A 23432-nucleotide genomic window follows, 5' to 3' on the forward strand; every position below is an offset into this window, starting at 1 on the left:
GGAGTATGCTTCACATGTCTTGGGGGGGGGGTTCCACTCATACTGCTCTTCTAGACAGGGTGGAATCAAAAGCTTCTCGTCTCATCAACTCCTCTCTAACTGACTGTCTTCAGCCTCTCTCTCACCGCCGCAATGTTGCATCTCTAGCTGTCTTCTACCGCTATTTTCATGCCAACTGCTCTTCTGATCTTGCTAACTGCATGCCTCCCCTCCTACCGCGGCCTCGCTGCACAAGACTTTCTTCTTTCTCTCATCCCTATTCTGTCCACCTCTCTAACGCAAGAGTTAACCAGTACTCTCAATCATCCATCCCTTTCTCTGGTAAACTCTGGAACTCCCTGCCTGCTTCTGTATTTCCACCCTATGACTTGAATTCCTTGAAGAGGGAGGTTTCAAGACACTTACTCATGAATTTTTTATCACTGTTTTGACCCTTTTATGGGACTGGCATTTCAGTGGCCTTTTTTTTTTATTGGATTTTGTTGCCCTTGGCCATTGTCCTTCCTACATAAAGAAAGAAAAAAAAAAAAAAAAATATATATATATATATATATATATATATATATATATATATATATATATATATATATATATATATATATATATATATATATATATATATATATATATATATATATATATATATATATATATATATATATATATATATATATATATATATATATATATATATATATATATATATATATATATATATATATATATATATATATATATATATATATATATATATATATATATATATATATATATATATATATATATATATATATATATATATATATATATATATATATATATATATATATATATATATATATATATATATATATATATATATATATATATATATATATGAATGCTCATTCTGACCTGAGTTGAGTAAAGGTCTTCAGAGTAGTGCTGCTGTTTGACGGAAATTCGTCTGCTAAACGTACAGACACGTCACCCTGCGGAAGTCACGTGACCAGCGGAAATATTTCCGGAATGCTGTTTTCGCCAATTTTATGAATGAAACAAATATTGTATTAAGAATAATATTATGAAACTTAACAATTCAATCTGTACCCTTGTTTTGGTTGCGGACTTAACGCATTATCTGTCACTGTTAGACAACCAGAGGCTGTCAGTGATATTTGCCAGCGGAAACTGTCAGAAGAGACCCAGACTTCTTTGGGTTTACGTGGAATTCCTGCAGCGTGAAGCATTTTGAGGTGCCACATCTATTACCAACACGTACTGCATTTTATATCATGTGAGTGTTACTCTGTATTACAGCTAATATATTAACATTGTCGTTGTTTCACTCTTCTGACAGTGCAAATACGTATTATTAAGTTACCCTTAACTTTGTTTGTTACTTTCTCTCAAGACAGAAAACGAAGTGAGGATGCAAACGTACACTTGTGTGAAATGTATTTATCTTGTACGCTATCCAGTAAACGTACTTTGATGTAACTGAAAGTATTTGTACAACAGTTATCGTCATGGCTACACGTCATAGTTTCCAAGAAAAGTGGTTGTCAAACGATTTGTTCAAAGCATGGCTGGCGAGAGTTGAAGGAGACAAGAAACGGGCGTACTGTCGAGCGTGTCACAAATATTTGACAGCAGAAATTACTTGCCTCAAGCGTCACTGTAAATCAAGGCAGCATACTAACTCAGAAGAAAGGCGGCAGACCATACCAAGAAATAACGGTCAGTCTCCCCAACCAGGCACATCTCAAAAATGACCAACAGAACTTCCACATTGAAGATCACGACTATCATGCACCTCCCCTTGTGACAGGTGGTGTGACAGGTGGTGTTGCTCACGCAACAATACTTTTGGCAGTATTCCTAGCGGAACACAATCTACCGTTCATCATTTGTGATCACCTCATAGACTTAAACAAACGAATGTTCCCAGACTCAAAAATTGCTGCTGAAATGTCCATGAAAAGAATGAGGTGCACAAATACTGTAAACAAATTAGGTAAATTTTCCAATGAATGTTTGGCTGAGAAACTTAGGAAGTGTAAATTCAGTGTTATTGTTGATGAAAGCACAGACTGTAGTGAAACAAAATCTTTGGCAATTATGACAAACTATTTTGATGAAGAAGAAAGTGGTATCAAAATTGCTATGTTGGACCTTGTGGATGTATATAATGGTGCCAACGGTTCAACTAGTCAGGGTTTGTTTAACATAACAAAACAGTGTCTGCTACTTGATAATATCCCATTAGACAATCTGACTGGTTTCGCATCAGACGGTGCATCAAATGTGATGGGTAACTACAACAGCGTCACCAGCAGACTGAGAGAAGAACGTGGCATTACTGTCTTTAGATGTGTCTTCCACAGCATCCATTTGTGTGCTAGTGAAGCAGCTAAAACCTTGCCTTGTGCATGCGAGGAATTGCCACGAAACATATATGATTATTTTGCACATAGCGGAAAGAGGAAATCTGAGTTTCGGGAATTCCAGGGTTTCTGCAATTTAAAACCGCATAAAATACTGCATGGTAGTGCAACAAGGTGGTTATCATTACATGAGGCTGTGGCAAGGGTTTTGGAGCAGTGGAGTGCCCCAAGGTTGTATTTTCAGAGTAAGGTTTATGATTGTAGGTTGCTGGCTGTTGAAAACATTAGGAAGGCACTAGAGGATCAAGCAATAGTCTGCTATCTACATTTCTTGAATTACATTTTGCCACATGTAAATAATTTTAACTTAGTGTTCCAGAATAAAGGCCCAACACTTCATTTGATTTATGACAAAATATCTAGCCTGTATCGGTTTTTGGTACATTCCATTTGTCAGGAGCATTTACTTTGTAAAGTTCCCTTATATGATATCAACCCAGCAAACGGCAGCCTACACAAACCTGTTCATCAAATTTACCTTGGGGCAAAATTACACTCGTTGTTTCAGGCACCAGAATATGTGAATAATGTAGATATGATGACTGACATCAGGTTAAGATGTAGGACTTTTCTTATTGTACTATGTCAAGAAATCAAGAAAAGACTTGACTTAAATAATAAGTTATGGATGTTGACACGATATTTGCATCCCGGGAAAGTAATGGATCCCACCGCCAGAGCAAACATGTCATCCCTCAGCGACTTAATGGATGAACTGCCAAGGATCACCAATATGTATGATAAACAGGCTGTTCATAACGAGTGGAGAACTGTTCAGTTTTATAAATTCCCAGACCATCTTAAAGATCCAAAGTATTATATTTGCCTACTCTATGTTCATCTTATGACACTTACAGACGCCATGGGAAATTTCCAGTACCGGACCTTTGTTACATTTGCGCTTAATGTCCTGTCGCTTCCAACTTCCAATGCTGATGTTGAACGGCTATTCTCTAAACTGAATATCATAAAGCGAAAACAGAAAAATTGCCTCCATGTGAAAACTGTTAATCATTAATGGCTTTGAGTGAGATTTCACTTCAGCAAGGTGACTGTACAACATTTGGACCTAGTTTAGAAATGTTATTGTGTGTCTGCAACTAAATCTGATCATGCAGTATTGTTCATGTTGGTGGGTGATCACTTTATTTACTGTACATATAGCTTTCTACACACTAATCAAGTTTTTTTTTCTGCTAAACTAATGTATTTCGTTTTGATAATATATATATATATATATATATATATATATATATATATATATATATATATATATATATATATATATATATATATATATATATATATATATATATATATATTTTCCATAAGGCAAAATTTCCTTAAAACTTTGTTTTACATATGCCTTTTTTCTGAAACCTGCGTATAATTGCTACTTTATTCTAGATTTAGACCAGAAGTATTGGAAACACATTGTCGTTGACTTACATCAGCATCACATGGATAGATGGACAGAGACGTTGTATCACACCATTAGTTAAAAGTGCACTCTCTCTCTCTCTCTCTCTCTCTCTCTCTCTCTCTCTCTCTCTCTCTCTCTCTCTCTCTCTCTCTCTCTCTCTCTCTCTCTCTCTCTCTCTCTGTACCATATGTAGAAAATGCAGTATGTCTAGAAGCGATAGTGATGTCATCAGAGATAAGGCGTGGGAACGGAAGTTGGAGACAAACGACAAATATCGTACCGCTGTTTTTTTTTTTTTTTCTTTTCGTGCTGGTAACAGATGATCCTGCACTATAACATTCCATGAATACACAAAGGGGATATGAAATGAATTACTTAGGCCAAAAACAAGAAAAACAGGAGTGTAGTTACACTGTGGGAAATGTAGTGAAAAGCCTTTGGCAGCAGGTTTTTAATGTGGCTGGTGACACAGGTATAAGCATTATATCAGAGCTGATACCATGGCCTCATCACGGGAATTCATTAACACTTGTTGTATCAGCGCTCATGTTATGGCCTCATCGCGGGAATTGATTAACACTTCTAGCAGTTCTTCTTACTTTATCTAGCGAGGACGTTTGTGCACAGGCTGGGAACGTATCCTGAACAAAAAAAAAAAAAAAAAGGTCTTCTGCTGAACTGACTGTCATATGATATGATTTAAAAAAAAATCTACTGTTTTTGTAAAAGACCAAGAAAAAAAAAGTGAGTGACGACGACAATTATTATCCTCGTCATCTTTTTTGGGGATTACGTTTATTAGACAGTGATGAAGAAATTGTATACAGTGAGAATGCAAATGTGGATAATGAAGGAGAGGATCTATTTGCTAGTGACGATGAAAATAAAGGAAGTAATGAAGGAAATTATTCACAAGCATTGGCAGAAGCAAGTAATGCTCAGTATCCTTACCTTTGTTATGCATTAGGTTGAGGTGACTTTCCTGAAGAAAATGAAACAAGTGAAAGTGATGATATGGAAAGCGACGTTGTACTCACCAGTGACGATGAAAGCGAAGTAAGTCATGAAGAAAGTGATTCTGAAGAAAATGAAGACAATGATAATGCTAACACTTACGTGCAAACCCATGATGTGTCCATACATGATGGCGATGAAAACGAACAAAATGATGGTGACAATTAATCACACAGTGACGGACTACATCATTATCTTCGTCATCTTTTTTTTGCATCAGGTTTAGAAGGCAGTGATGAAGAAAATTAAGGTAATGAAACTGTCAGTAGAAAATATTATCGAAAACTGGCCGGAAACACGTTTAAAGACTAACTACTAACCGTTCATTCCACACAAGTGAGCATTCTGCTGCAAGGCGAGGGAGAGGCATGCAGTTAGCTAATTCCTAAGAGCAGAGTGAAAAGACTGATAAAAGACCGCAACAGAAGCTACATCGTGGCGGACACGAAGGTTGAAGACAGTCAGTTAGATGACAGCTACCTGTTCATTACATCATACATCATTCCAACTGCAACTGCCAAGGTAAATATACCACAGTGTATATTTTGAATTTTCTGAAATGCAAGGAAGGCTGAAACAATTAATTTTATGTAATTATACAAAATTTTTCTGTATACATAGTCAATTTACAGAAGTGTCTGGTTACGTGTCGTACTTGATCCCGTTCTCTTTAGTTTTCACATCAATAGAAAACGGCGGAAATTTAACGTCACTGCCAGCTACGGAAAAACGGCACCACTGTGAAGGAGGATGTGACGCACTGGACCATGTTTATGTATTAATTTAAATTACAAAATTTTTCAACATTTAGTATTTCCTTATAGAAGAGTAACTTTTCGTGTCATAGAAAAAGTATAAGGGCTTTCAAAAATATTCATACAGTTTTTAAGAAATAGGAGGAAAGACGAGTATGTCTCGCAGAAATAGCCATTTACCATTGTACTGTAACAGTGCGACACCAGACATGGCCTCAAAACGAGCCAGGAAAGCTCCAGTCTGGACCTACATGGACTAAATAATGTCTGACGCTACTGTGTGTTTAATGTGCAAGGACACACTTAAGTATAATGGAAATATTTAAAGTATGATTAAGCATTTCCCCACGAAATATCCATTAGAATACGTGGAGATGCGGGAAGAGTCTGTGTCAGATATGGCTGGGAGTCAGAGACCAGCAGGAGCATCATCAGCCACGGTGTAGCCTACTTTATATCAAACGATTGACAGGACTCTGTTCTACAAAAATTACTCTGCTAAGAAGAAGGAACTTGATCACCTTTTAATGAAAACGATTGTTCAAGATCTTCAGCTACTATCTATAGCTGAAGATAAAAGGATTTAAAAGTTTCGTTCATGGCCTAAATCCTTGGCATGAGATGCCTAGTCAGTCGCAGAGTGTTGACGAGAACACATTTACCATTTCTTTATGAACAAGAAGTACAGCAAGTCCGTAAAGAACTTGAAAAAGCTAAAGACATTGATTGCATTGACCACAGACATCTGGACATGCAGGCAAACAAAAGGCTTTGTCACTGTCACACCACACTTCATTTCTCATGATTTTAATTTAGATCTGTTGTATTGGAGACAGTAATAACGACAAAAAATCATGCAGCACAGAATATAGCAGAGGAACTGACACATGTATGCAGTAAATGGGAAATTCTAGACAAGGTATATTGTGTTGTTACTGACAATGCTGCCAGTATGAGTTCAGCAATAAAGAACATCATGAATTTGCGTCATCTTCCATGCTTTGTTCATACACTAAATTTAGTTGTACAGGATTCAGTGAAAATTGTAAGAGAAATGCAAATAACAAAAGATAAAGTAAAACAAATTGTTGTCTTTTTCCACCATAGTGTCAAAGCCTCTGACAAACTGAGCCAGCTTCACCTACAGCACGGTGTTCCTGTCAAGAAACTAATTTAAGACATAGAGACTAGGTGGAACTCTACTTTCTATGTGCTGGAACGCTTCATTCAGCAAAGTGATCTCGTCACCACTACACTTTGCTTGCTGGGGAAAAATGACTTGTGCCTTCGCAGTGATGAGCTTAACCACATAGAAAAAAAAATGCAATTACTGTATTAGACTATTTTGATGATACAACAAGGCGAGGAGTTTCTGGCGCTGGTGTGCTTGATAAAGCAAATGTTTGGGATTCGAGATTCTGCTTTTGAACGCGAATGTGTAATGAACCGATCGAAAATTATTGCATGTGTTTTACCTACATCTCGCTCCTGTGTGCCTTCATTGCGTAGCTTTTCAACAGGTCTGCTCCTTCAGTGTCCCTCTTGTCATCTAAAAAATTACTAAACCCACAACATTACTTATACTAAGATCACTACCTTGCCTCCGTTTTCTTCGTTCCTTCATTTTCATTCTTGTCCTTGTCACCGTCGTCGTCCTTGACCTCCTCCTCCTCCTCCTCCTCCTCCTCCTTGCTCTTGTTTTTGTTGTTGTTGTTGTTGCTTTTGTTGTTGTTCTCCTCCTCCTCCTCCTCCTGCTCCTCCTCCTTTTCCTTCTTCACCACCACCACCACCACCACCACCGCCCACATCCCCTTTACAGTACCACCAGTCCCCTGAACAATCGCCACCCCTCACGTAAGCCCATAACCCAACGCTAACACCTGCCTTCCCTTGGTTCCTGCAGCAGAGGGAGGTGTTCCACGCGCCCTTCTTCACCACCCGGTTCTGTACGGCCTGGACGGGGCTCTTCTGCCCGCTCTGCCTCGCCTGCCTCTCCTGCTTCCGGAGGGACAAGGACTCACTCAAGGTCTCCCTCAAAACCATCGCACAGAACTTCAGGGACCGCGGCGTCACTTTCAGTAAGTTAAGAGAGAGAGAGAGAGAGAGAGAGAGAGAGAGAGAGAGAGAGAGAGAGAGAGAGAGAGAGAGTGAAAAATAATTTGGGATTATTTTATTAGCTTTGGGGCACAACCCACCAGAATAATGAAAACTGACATGAAAAAAAAAATGACTATTTTTTAGGGACTGAAAGATGGACGATTATTGATTATTGTTGATAAAAGGAATATTTTCAGTGGGGAGAGAAAGCAGTACTAGTTTTCTGTCTTGAACGTGCGAGGATCATATTGTAGTGTTATATGTTGTTATCGTCCAAAGTTTTAGTGTGTTAGGCACAGACAGGAAGGTCTCACGCGTGGAATCGATAATAGTTCAGAGGAAAGGAGGAACAGCAGCATTAAGAAGGATGAGGCTACGTCGATGAGGCTACGTCAGAGAAACACAGGAAAGAAAAGCTCCTGGCGGGGTAACTAGAATGACTGGGTTTTAGAAGATCATGGACGTTGCCTGCAGGATGAAGGGTCTCGGCTTGGGCTCGATGAATAAAAGACAAAGGCAAAGTTGACTGGACAAAAGTACAGTGGCAAAAATACGTGAGCAAGACAATAGAGAAGTGGGGAGTGTACTGATGCAAGACTGATGAACATTAGACACTGTGTTCTTGATTAACAATGGAAAGTCAGATCAACAATGTGAAAAACTGGGATGGAAAATATTAGTACAAGTGTGGCTAGAGAACACTGTTGTAAGAAGTCAAAATATCGAGAGAAATATGAAAGAACTAGTGTATAATGAAACTTTTTGTTGTAGAAGATCGGGAGCAAAGCTAATGAAAACTGCGTCATCATCATCATCATCATCATCATCATCATCATCATCATTATAAAATAAGGAAAGCTTCTGAAAATATTATCGAAAGAATGCAATGTGTCGAGAGAGATGGAAATGATGAGAGATGCGCACAGTATTTCTGGTAATAAATTTCTGCTTCCCATTCTCGATATTTTTGTGTCACCAATTCTACGTTTTTGCGACAGGAACATGAAGGAGTGTGCGAACGATAAAGTTTCACAAAGCAAAGAACGCTTTCGGCAGAGGCAAGTTAAAGGCAGCAGAGAGTGAGGGGATGCGGGGCCACTTGCCTCGGTGCAATGGTTGGCGCTGAGGTGACGCGTGGTGTGGTGACCGCCTCCTACAGATTTTACCTGGTTTACGTTTGAGGTGTGTGTGTGTGTGTGTGTTTGTGTGTGTGTGTGTATGTAAACGTTAATTCAAATCGATGCATTTCCTCACGTTACTTACACTGTAGACTTTGACATGTTAATAGAGACGTGTCCTTTCATCCCTCGAGGAGTGACGCCCGCCTGCCTCCCGCTCCAGCACGGCAGGTAAAGAAAACGAGAGTCTGTTCCCCGCCTCCCCTGGGGCACCTGTTTCAGATTGGAAAAGTTCTGCATTATTTTACCGAATCTCTTAATCTCTTGGTAAATAGGAAACGGCGAGCAACAAGCGACCTTTCATGGTTATTCATCACGATTCGAGATTACGACCTTAAATGTAACTTGTTTATCAATGCACCTTATATTTACATGTGACAGAATAGTCAGGCGTGGAGGGAAGGGCGCCTGAAGTGTGTGGACAGTGTGAAGACCAGTGCCAAGAAATGCCGGGGTTTTGGGTGCCGGAGAAAATCAGTGATGGTAAACTGTTGACGGTAGAAGATTAATTGGGAATTTTTTTGGTGATGCAGGTCAGATGGAAAATTTTTAAAGGTGGAAAAAATTATGGGAAGTTTCCGTGATGGAAGAAAGATAAGGAGTTTGTCGAGGCTGGTGACTGGCGGCTGGTCAGTGTTGGTGTCTTCACTCCATGGAGAGAGTTCTGAAAGTTGATAAAATAAAGACACGTATAAAAAAAAAGTATAGAAGAATGAAAGCAGCGTTAGTTAAAGAGTGGAAGGTTTTCAACACATCACTGGTTCACTTCAGGCTGAAACACAAGCAAGGGGAAACAGTAACATCGAAAACAAGCCACCAGCCAGGGACGCTCAGTGGAAACTCGATAACAGCCAATACCTGCCGTGAAATTACCTCGTGCCGCCGCCGCCCTTCACGCCACCACGCCTCAGGACGCAACATTACGAGCTGATAGTGTAAAAAAAATGCAGATAGGAATCCAAAGGGCTTTCAGATATACAAGTCTACAGACAGTGCTCTGTGATCAAATTTACAGATCCCTTGCAAGTCTGATGGCGAAATTTAAACATACACTAATACTCGCGCGTGTGGACTTGTCATTAGTATATATGAGGAATGAGCAAAGCAACAACTTTCATAGTTGAACAATTATTGATAGACCATTGCGAGATTCAGCAGTGCAATACACACAAGAACGCACCCCACCATCCACTGGGAACACAGGCAACACACACACTCAAGAACCATCCTACCTACGCCGCAGGCACGCAGTGAACTGTTACTAACACTGACGGGACAAAAAACAGCAATGTACTTTTCCTGACAAAGTTTTCTTGGCTTTAGTCGTTTAGTGGACAGAGGAGAGGGAGAGAAGACGCAAAACAAAAGACGAAGGGAGAACGGCATGGAGAAAGAGAGAGAGAGAGAGAGAGAGAGAGAGAGAGAGAGAGAGAGAGAGAGAGAGAGAGAGAGAGAGAGAGAGAGAGAGAGAATGGAAGGGGTGAGGCTGGGTAATGAGGATCATCCTCTGCATAGGTTTTCTCGCCACCAGTTTGTTATGAAGGCTAGTGGGAAGCTCGGCAAGGACTACACGTGAGGACAGAATGGGAGCAGTGAAAGACAGAGAGGTAGTTAGACTGGCCAATGATGATGATCTCGAAATTTCCTTCCTTTCTTCACCAGTTTCTTAATCCTTTTCCTCCAGAGCATCTTCTCCCCAATTATTTACGTTTTGACGCTCATACTTATGCTAGTGTCTTAAATAACTCTGTAGCTTGAAAATACAAAACTTGACTTCTTACTCTCTCATTTCGTATCTATGTGTCCATGCAGACAGTCTTCCAGTGCTGTGAATGTTAACAGGGAGTGCAGCACAGTGAGGGCTTAATGAGACCCACGGGCAAACTCAGTAAGAAGAAACAACAGAAAGGCAGGAAAGTGGAGAGGCTAATGATGCCGCCCTCTGAGAATTAGTCCCTCCATTCGTTCCGTGATGAGACCCAGGGGCGAGGCTACCAAAGACTTTCACCGCCTAAGTCAGAAAGGGACACGACGAGGAAACTGGAGAGGCTGATGATGACTCGCTCTCAGAGCCAATCCCTCTTTTGGTTTTATAAATAGATCCTAGAGGCACACACACACTGACACACACACACACACACACACACTAATTATAGTGACGTTTACAAGCAACAAAACCACGCGGGAACTTTGCTTCTCACTCATGCATGTAAACGAGGAAGCTCTCAGTAAAGTGATGGCTATTTGGGATGCTGAGGGAGTAATATGGTTATGAGAGGACTGTTACACGAGGCATTAAGGGAGGAACTGGTTGAGTAAGTGGTATAGAGAAGGTAGGAAGGCTGGAGATTACATTCATACCAGAAAACGATTTTATTCAATGTAAGGACACACACATAAGCATGAAACAGTCCTTTACAGTACAGCAATAGATACACTGTACTCAGATGAATTACTAATGATGATACATACAATATATTCACGATAACCTCCAGCATCATTGCATCACATACTATAACTGTTTTGATGGACTAATGCTTACATAGCTGCACCATACGTATTCCTGCTTCTGGATAGCGTATTACAGTACATTACCTAATCCTTTCACTGCTGCGATCTTCCTTTGTTAACTTTGAAAAGGGTGTGAAAAAAATGTTTGCATGGATACAGAAGAGAGAGAGAGAGAGAGAGAGAGAGAGAGAGAGAGAGAGAGAGAGAGAGAGAGAGAGAGAGAGAGAGAGAGAGAGAGAGAGAGAGAGAGAGAGAATTAATTTAGCTACAGGACAATTTGAGTCTGTAGCACATAAGTGTCTAAAAACTGACGGTTGGATACGGGAAAATAGTTGTGTAGTAGTGAAAGGGTTGATATCAAGAGTAATGCTAATTTATCACGTAGTTTATATCATCTACTACTCACTGGAATCCCACTATTAACATTCCTGATTCAGTATAACGTACAGCACCATTACTTCACCTACAACCTGTGCATTACGAGTACTATCAGTGTCTTAACCTCTGCATATTATCGGTTATTACGCAACAATGCACATCACACATGATGCAGGATAACATGCAGCACTTACTGCAGCTACTTACTGTCACTGGCGCCTTATCAGTTATCAGTAACTACTTAACAACACATCACAGAGCACAAGAACTTGAGGAGGTAAGCGAAAAAAAACAAGGAAAGACTGCAATTTATTGGAAGACGGAAGACAAAAATAGGAGCCTAATTTACTGAGGGTGTAGCTATAAAGGTAAGGAGATAGATGAGAGAGAAGAAAAGAGTAGACGAAAATGAAAGGTTGCTGCAGGAAGACCAAAGGAAGAGAAACAGGGAAGAAAGGGAAGGGAAAGCTGGAAGACAGACCTTTCCGTGCTGAGATATGGTTAATTATGCTGTAAGTTCTTGTTATCTCACGGAACTGTAATTTACCTCTTGCCGGGTCTCTCTCTCTCTCTCTCTCTCTCTCTCTCTCTCTCTCTCTCTCTCTCTCTCTCTCTCTCTCTCTCTCTCTCTCTCTCTCTCTCTCTCTCTCTCTCTCTCTCTCTCTCTCTCTCTCTATATATATATATATATATATATATATATATATATATGCTGTGTGTTTGAGGAAGATAAGGAAATGGGAGAAGAAAGGAAGAGGAATGTGATGAAGATGAAGCGGAGAAGGAGGAGGAGGAGAAGGAGGAGGAGGAGGAGAAGCAGAAAGGAAAGGAAAAACAGGAAAATGGGATGAAGATGAAGAGGAGAATGAGGCGGTGGAGGAGTAGGAGGAGGGTGGGGGTAAGGAAGGAAGAAGAATGTGTTGAAGACGGAGAGGAGAAGGAGAGAATGACTGTTGTGATGGACGCTGCATGCGTGACCATGCCAAGTGTTGTGGTTGTGAGCTCTTACCTGCCTCGTGCATCACTGAGGGACGCTTCATGAGGTGGACAGGCCCTTCATCTCCTACTGCTGTTCTCGCTCAGTACCACCACCACCACCACCACCATCAAGGTCACACCTGCTACACCTACACAGTGCGTGTTGATGGAGCGTTAGCCCACGCTCCCTACACACACAGACATGCCAGTATTCTAAAACGCTTTGCTCTCTCACCACGAGTATTTTCCAAGGTCATAGAGATGATTAGCCGGGTTGTCAAAATGTTTCTCTTGTTAAGGCACTCAGCAAGGTTAGTTTACCCAAAGAAATCATTTTCTGCGATAAATTGTAATGAGAGAAAACACGATATGTAGAATTTAATAGTGCACTTATTTTCACTCCGTGATGAATTTAAAGCCCTTTAAAGCGCATTTAAGCGGTATTGGTAGTGGATCACGCGTCATTTAAAGGTCCCGTTATCATTGTAAAATAACTCTTTCCTGAATTTTTCCGTGAGAGCACACAATTATATATTTTCTCGATTGTATTCGTAATTTAAAGTGCATGACCGATCCTCGATAACCTGATTGTGGTGGCCTGGCTGTAGAGGCCCCGAGGCATTGGCGCGAGAGGCAGGCTGACGAGAAGGACTACCTATCTTTGTCCCTTTTTTCCCGTCATTTCCCTGCACCCTGCCACCCTTGACTATATGTCAAGATACCCTTCTCTAAGAAGAAGTTGATGCAAAAGGCAAGAAAGCAAAAGAAAAGAGAGAACAATTTGAGACAATTTCAAGCCTCTCACAGCAGTGACGCTGCTCCCATCACCAACGCTGCCTCAACACTTGTTGGTGTTATTTCTACTGCTGCTGCTTCTTCTGCAACCGCTTCTACTGGTGTTGCCCCTGCTACTGTTACTGCAGTTTGTCATACCATTGCTACCGTGCTGCCGTGTTGGAACCCAACTTTGGATACCTGGCATCAAGTCTCTTACTCCAGCTCGGATTTCCCACATCACACCACACACTACATGCACTGATCAATAAACACAAGGAAATGCTGAGAAATGCAGAATGCAACAGAAAAAAAAAAAACAGAAGAGAAAGATAGAAGCAGGTGAAGAGTGCGAGGCAGGTGCACACTGAAAAGCTGGCAACAACGAATGAGGTGGCTCCTCATGACACCCACACCATGTGTGCATAATATTTTTTTTCCAAAAAAGGTGAGCAGTGGCCATCAGAATGAAACATTGTACCACATACTAATGTAGAATACAATGCATTATGAGAGAGTAATATTTGTTGGCCCAAAAAATTGCACACAAAAAGATTAAAGGGCGGCAAAGTAAGGAAAACTTCAAATGTTCGTATCTCAAAAGTGCATTGCCTTAACTTCAAAATTCCTGAGATTAGAAAGTTTTTAATCGATCTTAAATCTGTTTGCAGTTTTGGACAGGGAAGTAAAGCAGCAACATTTGATAGTTAGATTTTTCTTCTAGATTGTATTTGTTGGTCACAAGGAGGATGGAAACATTAAAAAAATAGTAGAGAATGAGTACATTAATACAAAATTCATAAGTACTATTATTTTTCGAATCCATGGATTGTCTAACTTGGAAAAGTAGAGGAATGTTCATTCTTTAATTCTATATAAAGAAAACTAAAATCGGATTAAAAACACAGAAACTCATCCCATTTTAAATGGGTAGTAAATTTACATAAAAAGTGATTTTTTTTCTCTTTTAAGACGTCTTGATATTGTAAGTGAATGATCAGTACAGTACTGCACTCAGTCCATAGAAAAATTCATGACGATTGGTGTAATATGACACACTGACCTCGTTGAGTATAGAAATCTTGTTCATTTGTCACTAGAAACGTAAAAAGACCTTTAAAAACTTTTGTGACTTTAACTTAAGACTCTTTGAATGTAGTGAGGATGTGGTGCAGCAGTGTTTCAGAATACGGTCCACAGACACAGACACACAGACACACAGACACACACACAGCACAAGCATCACTCCACGGTCCCTTCATACCCGTCACTCCCTTCCATTTGTCACGTCGCAGCAGGACGAGGAACATGACCACCATTCCGAGCCTTCCAGAGAGAGAGACTCGCTCCCTCTCTCCTCTCAGCGTCCCCTCATCTTTAGTCTGCTTGGCCATGGCTGGCTAGATTTTGGCTAGACAGACTCACACTCCCTTAGCGTCCTGCATTTCCGATATTTTCCGGTAAAAACACGGTCCTTTTGTTCGGATAACCTCCCTTGAGAGTCGTGATGCTGGGTATTCATCTTGAGTAAGAGCAGAAATGGGACGATGTATCTCTCTCTCTCTCTCTCTCTCTCTCTCTCTCTCTCTCTCTCTCTCTCTCTCTCTCTCTCTCTCTCTCTCTCTCTCTCTCTCTCTCTCTTCTTTCCTTTGCCAGCAGCAATGCGCGCTATACATGAACGTGTTAGTTAAGTTATTTCCTCTTGCTTCTCTCCCTCATGCCGCTCTCTCGTGTTGTCGTATGGGAAAGGAAGGAAATCAGTGAAATGGTAAACAGGGAGGCTGGGGAAGGAATGCATGACTGAGGGGAAGGAAAAGATGATCCGTGGACGCGTGGGTGAGTCAGTGTGGGAAAGATGGGGTGACATGAATGGAGAGTGGACCAAACAGATATAGAAAAAGAAACCGGATGAAAGTATTTTTTGAAAGAGAGAGAGAGAGAGAGAGAGAGAGAGAGAGAGAGAGAGAGAGAGAGAGAGTGAGAGAGAGAGAGAGAGAGAGAGAGTTTTTGTCGTCGTGTCTCGCAGTATAGTGGTGGGATGCCGCGGCCTTTCAGCTCCTCCTCCGTGGTGGGTCCTCTTTGTGCTCACGAGACCGAGTTGCGAAGGAGGAGACAGGAAGGCAGATAAGAAAGAGAGAGAAAAATGGTAGCACGGGGAACATGAGCCAGAGAGAGAGAGAGAGAGAGAGAGAGAGAGAGAGAGAGAGAGAGAATGAGAGAGAGAGAGAGAGAGAGAGAGAGAGAGAGAGAGAGAGAGAGAGAGAGAGAGAGAGAGAATGAGAGAGAGAGAGAGAGAGAGAGAGAGAGAGAGAGAGAGAGAGAGAGAGAGAGAGAGAGAGAGAGAGAGAGGGAGAGAGAGAGAGAGAGAGAGAGAGAGAGAGAGAGAGAGAGAGAGAGAGAGAGAGAGAGAGAGAGAGAGAGAACTGAATATCTGGTGAAATGGGAAAAAAAAATTGAAAGTTGGTGTTTTGTGTTTTCATTTAGTGTTTGGATCTTTGTTCGCTCTTCCGCTTAATTTTCTCTTTGGTGTTTTTTTTTTGTTGTTGTTGTTGTTGTTGTTATTATTGTTCAAAGCTCGCTCGCTCTCTTGCTCGCTCACTCCCTCACTCACTCCTGCTCACTCACGCTTACTCACTCACTCATACTCAAATGCACGTCAACAGAAAGGGAAAAAAAAATGCCTGTACTGACTATTATAACTCAGTAGCCACTGTTACTCACCACACTCCCTCTTCTGTCATTGCTTCTCACCAGCCAGAAGGCCGTTCTCAAATAACTCATTCCATGAAAAAAAACAAAAATGGTGTAGCAAACCTAAGCTGTTACTGAGCAGCTCGTCATGTTCATTATTATTCGTTGAAGATTGTGAATGGAAGTAGATTTTCACATTCTTTGATATTTAATGTTATTCTTATCTTATTCACTCATTCACCCACTTACTCCTTCACACTCATTCACCCACTCACTCATTCACTCACAAATTCTCCCTCACGGACACACCATGTGGTCTACACCCACTCCAACTCAATGCTTTAATTTACAACCTCACTCACTTAAGTACACTCATTTCCATCCTCACCTCTACTTAACCTCTACAATCTCACTAATCACCACCACCACCACCACCAACACGAGTACCTACCCCAGCTCACCACTCCCTTTCCCTCTCTCCACCCGGTGCTGCCTCTTCTGCATGCCGTGGCTGGTGACAGGCTACATGCACGTCTACTCGCTTTGGATCTTCGACTGCACTGACGTCATGGCTCTCTACTCTGCCCACGTCTCCTTCGTGTTCCTCCTCTCGTGGGTGATCCTGCATGACCAGTTTGTCGGCGTCAGGGTGAGTAGACTGACTGGGCGGGAGGGTGTTGATGGGCGTCTGTGGTATGTGATGTGGTCTGTGCTGCTGCTGTGTTGTGTATGGAAACTGTTGGTCTTGGTCTTCTCCGTGAGCTGGAGTGACTGTTGTTGGTGTATTATGTCTTGATCACTGCTGTTGCTCTTTTCTTTATGTATGTGTTTCTTTTTTTTTTATTTTAGATGTTGGGTGCTTCTTTTTAGATAACTAAACTGATAAAAAAGATAACGCCTCAATGTGTGTGTGTGTGTGTGTGTGTGTGTGTGTGTGTGTGTGTGTGTGTGTGTGTGTGTTAGTTGTGTAAAAATGCAATATTTCCAAATTGTAGATATTAAGATGAAAAAAAAAAGTGAGTTTAGTTCTTTACCTGAGCTGTGGCTTATTTGTTTTGACTTCTTTCTTTAACGTTCTTCCATAATCATCCTCTTCTTCACTGTTTTCTAGATGCTATCTTTTTTTTTTTTTTTAATTACGTGTAAGTTTTGAATCAGCTAATATTCTCCATGGTTCACCTTTAATTTCAGTATTTTCCATGTACCTTTATTCATTTTTTCTTATAGTTTATTCGCTCATTCATTCATTTAATCATTAGTATGGCGAACTAATTACTCAGTCGAAGATCAGTTACTCAAGTTATTCAGTCAGTCAGTCACTTAGTTATTCAGTCAACCAGTCAGTCAGTCAGTCAGCCACTCAGCAAGTCACTAAGTCAGTCATTGAGCCACTCAGTCAGTCAATCAGCCATCAGCCAACCAGTCAATCAGTCCGTCATTCAGTCACTCAGCACCGCAGCTCACATTGATTGCCTAGCACGTACTGTTGCCTCTCACTGGTCGTACCTTACCGCCTTTAGCAGCAGCATACAGTTTGTGGCCTTCCTTCATCACGGGGACACACCCTTACATGACACACAAGCCCCAGTGACCAGACAACCTTCACCTTTCACCAGGAGTATATTAACCAACAGCAATTACTGACACAAGCCTTACACACCTCTGCACTGCTCCCTCACGACAGCCAACCCCAAAATGCTCCTTGTGTGGAGTAATGAGTTGATGAGTCTTGTTGGCACGAGTTGACTTATACTAGTAGAGGTTATACGTTCGACTATTCTCGCTTCTCCTCAAGGTCACTGTAATGTGGTTCAAGTTTAAACAGTAATTTAGAAAGGCAACAAAGAGAGTGATGCAATTTTTCAAGCCTTTTAGTGCCTGTGTTCTTCTATTATTGCGTGTTAAAATCGTCTGGGGTTATTTCAGTGCAAGGACACGCGTCATATTGTTTTCAGCTGTCAGAGTGTAGACTGTAGTGTGATCGTGCGTGTGATGTCTGTACTCGAGGAAGTGGAGGAAGGGATGGAAGGTTGAGAGAAACACTGATGGGAGTATTGCAAAAGATACATCAAAAAAACACTATGAAGGTACATACAGGCTACGAGGAAATGCCGACAAAGGAAAGGGTGAGGCAAGGCGCCACTCTCCTAACCTGTCCACGGTAGTATTACAGGAAGCTTTAAAGAATGAAGAATGCAAAGAATTATGATACATGAAGAATTGCTAAATATTTAAATACCTGAATAACCTTATGATGTCTGGAGAGTCTTGTCATGAATCTCGGAGCGTGTAAACTCAGGGGTATTATTCTTAGTTACTGTTTAGTGCAACAAAATTCTTTGTGTGTCTATCTCACTCATAATAAACACCGATAATGTTTATTTTTGTCGTTTGTTAAATTTACAATTGTGCTTAATGATGTTTTCCATTTTCCTGCGACTTAAATTAATTCAAGAGAGTGGAATTAAATAATCTCTGGAATTAAGTCTGCAAGCTCTTTTATATTAACTTTTCAGAGACCAGCTTTTTTTTTTATGCTTAGGTAATAAATACAATGTAGCTCTCTTCTGTCTACTAAGATCCGCATTCTCAAACATTTCACCGCTCCGTCTCACCTCTACTCATGTGTTTCTAGTGGAAGTTATTGTTTTCAGGAGCGTTTCCAATGACGCTAGTATTAATGTGACAAAGACTCCATCATCAAGCTTATAAAACAGTCGTAATGAGAGAACAAAGCACTCAAGAATACGAGAAAATAATACAGTTATCTTGGTGCTGATCTCATGTCATTCAGTTATTGTAGTCACTAACCTTTGCTGCCGGTATACAGTCAGTCTTTGTGTGCAATCTCAACAACACATGACCATCCTCGTTTGACCCTTCTTCCTTCGCGTCCATCGGTGGAGTAGTGTCGGCACGGATGTTGCCAGTGTTGAATCGCTGTTCAGTGTTCCGGTCACGTCTTATCCTCGGTTAGGGGGAAACTTTTATCTCAGTGGTGTGGTAGTGGTGATGGATGAGGAGAAGAGAGAAAGAGAGAGAGAGAGAGAGAGAGAGAGAGAGAGAGAGAGAGAGAGAGAGAGAGAGAGACGAGAGAGAGAGGATAAGATGGAGGGGAGAAGAGGAGATTAAGAGTGAAGGAGGATGTAAGGAAAAAGAAGGAAAAGGGAAGGGCACGAGATGTGGAAGATACTGAATGTGGTACTGAAGGAAGAGATGAAGAGTCACGTTAACATGAAAAGAAAAGAAGGACACTACAGCCTGCCATCTTTCATCCCTACTACTGTATTCCATCCTTTCACCCAAACTAGTCTTTATTCTTCTAAACCTTTTATATCACTCCTGTCTATACCCTTTAGTTAGTTAAGGATTACACATTAATAAGAGCATGAGGAGAAAGGGAGGGCAAGGAGGAGGAGTAGGAAGAAAAAAAATACAGAATATGTGGAGACAGAAAGGAAGTTAAAGGAAGTTACATGCTCTTGCCTCTTGATAATTCACATGTGTACCCATTTTCTTTGACCTGGTTGCGGAAGAGGAAGAGGAAAAGGAGAAACACAAAGGAATACCAAGGAAGAGTAAGCATCTGTACATAAGCTGATCCTTAAGGAGCCGTTTGTATGTGAAAAACTACACTACCTGATCCACAGACGCAGGATAACAAAGGGCAAAGGAGGAGGAGGAGGAGGAGGAGGTGTTAATGGTGAGTGTTGTGGTAATGGTGGTGGTGTTAAGAGCCAGAAACTGGAAGACGCAATACTCGTAAAAAAAGAATGGCTAATAAGAGAAGCGTGGATAGACACAAGAAACAAGAGGAGGAGGAAGAAGAAGAACAAACGGGGTATAAGAAAGAAGATGATGACGAGGATAGAGATAAGAAATAACATGAGCAGGAGAGGGAAGAAGAAACGGAGTATAATGAAGAGGAAGATGACAAAGGTAGAAATAAGAAATAAAATGAAAAGGATTAGGAAGAAGAAACGTAGTATAAGAAAGAGGAGGATGACAAAGATATAGACAAGAAGTAACAAGAGAAAGGAACCTTGAAGAATGATGTGTGTTTTGCTGGACACGGCTACTCCTGCACCTGTGTTTTTGTGTGACGCAGAAAGAGGTGGAGAGTGACGGTGGGAAGAGAAGATAGGTGTACGATTATTATTATTATTATTATTATTATTATTATTATTATTATTATTATTATTATTTTTTTTTTTTTTTTTGTAGAGCAACACTAGTTTAAGTACCTATGTATATGTATTGATTTTGCACATGTTGTCGTTGCTGTTATTGCTGCTGCTGATGATGATGATAGTGATAATGATAATATAATGTACTATGGGCTTCAGAGGCGGTGTTGCATTTTATTTATTTATTCATTTATTTATTTTATTTTATTTATTTATTTATTTATTTTTTTTTTTTTTGAGGGGGTGGGGGATGGAATAATGCAAACAGGTCTAGCAGACTGATGAATTGGCATTTACTTTGACAGACTAGATTGTGGTGGTGGTGGTAGTAGTGGTGTTGGTAGTGATGGTGGCGGTGGCGGCAGCAACAATGATGGCCAAGTACAGAAAAAAAAAAAAAAAAAAGATAGCAAGCTTGATAGTGTGCGTCACCGCTCGATAGCTAATCACAAGGAGCCCTACAGGAGGACAAGAGGAAGGGAGAGAAGATGAATGAAGGAGAATCGAAGAGAAAGAATGGGAAAGACTGGGAAGGGTTTAGCACTGTACCATAACAAGACTCAGCACATACGCCTTTGTTCGATATTGTTCAGTCGTTCACAATGTTGGACTGAAAAAAAAAAAAGTAAACGCACCGAAGAAAATACACATAAAAAAAATAGATGAAGCACACCATCTGAAGACTTGTATTATATTTATACCGATACACTAAAAAAAAAAAAAAAATCAAAGGATATAAAAGTACATTGATATGCTTTATGGCTAAACACAACCAACTCTCTTGTTTAAGTGTATCGCAGTGAGAGAGAGAGAGAGAGAGAGAGAGAGAGAGAGAGAGAGAGAGAGAGAGAGAGAGAGAGAGAGAGAGAGAGCTACGTATTAACAGTGAGCACGTGTCAAATTATCATCTTAGAGCAGGAAAGTGCTAATATCCGTGGAGAGTCCCGTAGGAGATGAGATGAGATGAGAGGGAAGAGTGGCAGCAGACCATGAAGCAGCGAATATTGACAAGTGGCATTAATAAACACACACGTCTTGCTCTTCTTTCCCCTTCGCTTGATCACGTTTGGCTCAACACTCGGGTCTTGCTTGGCTGTCTTCCTTTTGTTCCGTAGGTGTCTCTAATGATGAGGAGGGAATTACACGCTACACCAAACAATGGTGGAAGTAGTAGTAGTAGCAGTAGTAGTAGTAGTAGCAGCAGCAGCAGCAATGATAATAATAGTAGTAATAATCTGTGTATATCTATTAATGTCTTTCTATATACCAGGCTGGCATCACACACTCTTAGACCCTGTTGTAAACGAAGAGTCTCGTAAACATAATAATAATGACAATAATAATAATAATAATAATAATAATAATAACAATAATAATAATAATAATAATAATAATAATAATAATAATAATAATAATAATAATAATAACAATAATGATAATAATAATATGGAGATGATGAAAACAATAGTAATGACGATAATGTTTACTTTATTCTTACTAGTAATAGCTGGTAATTGCAAAGGGCTAAGGAAATTGTAAGTAGTAGTGAACAGATTGACAGTGAACGCGTAAAGATAACAGTGTGTGTGTGTGTGTGTGTGTGTAAAGACGGATCCCTACTTAATGAAGCAGTTTCCCTATCTATATTTCTAACAAAAGTGCAAAAAGAAATGTTTCACGATACACCGTATCGTGAAACATTTCTGCCCGCAGCCGGACTACTTTCAAGAGGCTGTAGTTGAAATTACACGAGTTTTAAGAGTGTTTCTACGGTTCTAGTGACAGAATGGTAAGGTCTCTACAGCATCAACGGGAGAAGCAGTCTTGAAAACCCGGGTAATTATCTTTGTGGCCTTTGAAAATAGTCTGGTGAGAGAGCAAAGCTTTTCAAAATACAGGCACATAACCTTGCTTCATGCTTCATGAAAAACAAGTGCATTCATGATACCTGAGACTGCCTTGCTACATTTCCCCCATTAGCCTGTCTCTCACTGGTGAAAACACCCGCATTACATGTATTACGTTATTTCATTAGTCACAAGTCGCTATTTCAAGTTTATATAAGCCTCAATAAATACGAGGGCTGTTGTGTTAGCCTGCTTCCCGTTTGCCAATCAGAGCGTTCTTCTTTTCCGTTTTCTTTCTTACTCTTCGTAAAGCTCACGTATCCTTCATTTATCCTTACTTCTTGCCTCACAGTGTATTGCTAAGTGTCTTCTACTGCTAATATAACCGTGATTCTATTATTTTGTATCATACGAGTAGTAGTACGAGTGTGGCTCTGTTCTTAATGAGAATTACCTCAGCACAGCCTCCACCAATCATCACCAAGTATTCAAGTCACGTGATACTCTCTCCTCGCCGTCTCTTCAGCCATTCGCCCTGCGCCCGCTGACGTGACGGGTTTCCGGTTGTGTTACGGCCATGAAGCGGTGTTGCGTCTGTCCTCGGCGGGTTTGTTGTGGTGGACTACGGTGTGGGGGGAGAGGTGGATGTGAGTATGGCTGGCCTGTTGGTGGATAGGGAGGAGTGGATAGTGGAAGAGAGATGTGGAGAGTAGGATGGTGGACGGGGGAAGTGGAGGTGGCTATGGCGGACGTGACTGGGTTGAGGTGGTGGTTGTGGTGGTGTTTGGTGTGTGTGTGTGTGTGTGTGTGTGGTTGTATTGGATGGAAGTGGTTTGGATGACTAGGATGATGGACGTGATCGGCAGGTGATGGTGGTGGTAATTGGGGGGGGGGTTGTAAATGGTAGCCTGGGGGAGTTGGAATGGTTGTAGGGGGTGTTGGAAGTGATGGTGAACGTGACTGGCTTGTGGTAAAGGTGGTTGTGGTTGTTGGGGATGGTGGTGGTTGAGTAATAGTGGTGGGGGTAGCGGACGTAACGGTGTTGTGGTTGTTGGGTGCGGTTGAGGGTTGGGGTGGTGGTGGTAGTTAGGAGTGGTGGTGTGGTGGTGGGGGCGGTGGTGGTAGTGGTGGTGGTGACGCTACAGTTGTCAGGGTTTATAGAGATGGTCGTGT

The 23432-nt window shown here is 40.9% G+C and overlaps 1 protein-coding gene across 6 annotated transcripts in view; it reads left to right on the plus strand.

Annotated features, from left to right (window-relative positions):
* Positions 1 to 23432, plus strand: part of LOC135113787 (solute carrier family 35 member F3-like) — a 78096-nt gene that overhangs the window by 2088 nt on the left and 52576 nt on the right. For 3 of the 6 annotated variants that reach the window (XR_010274996.1, XM_064029377.1, XM_064029378.1), the window contains exons 2-3: positions 7522 to 7696; positions 16747 to 16874. Coding sequence is in view for 3 of the 6 variants with exons in the window: in XM_064029377.1 (XP_063885447.1) it covers positions 7522 to 7696; positions 16747 to 16874 (303 nt within the window). In the remaining 3 variants the exon portion in view is untranslated. Of the gene's footprint in view, positions 1 to 7521; positions 7697 to 16746; positions 17170 to 22651 lie in introns of those variants that run through there. The other 3 variants (XM_064029376.1, XR_010274997.1, XR_010274998.1) reach the window with 3 other exon arrangements.

The sequence above is a fragment of the Scylla paramamosain genome, chromosome 26 (genome assembly GCF_035594125.1).
Source record: "Scylla paramamosain isolate STU-SP2022 chromosome 26, ASM3559412v1, whole genome shotgun sequence".
NCBI classification, from domain to species: Eukaryota; Metazoa; Arthropoda; class Malacostraca; order Decapoda; family Portunidae; genus Scylla; species Scylla paramamosain.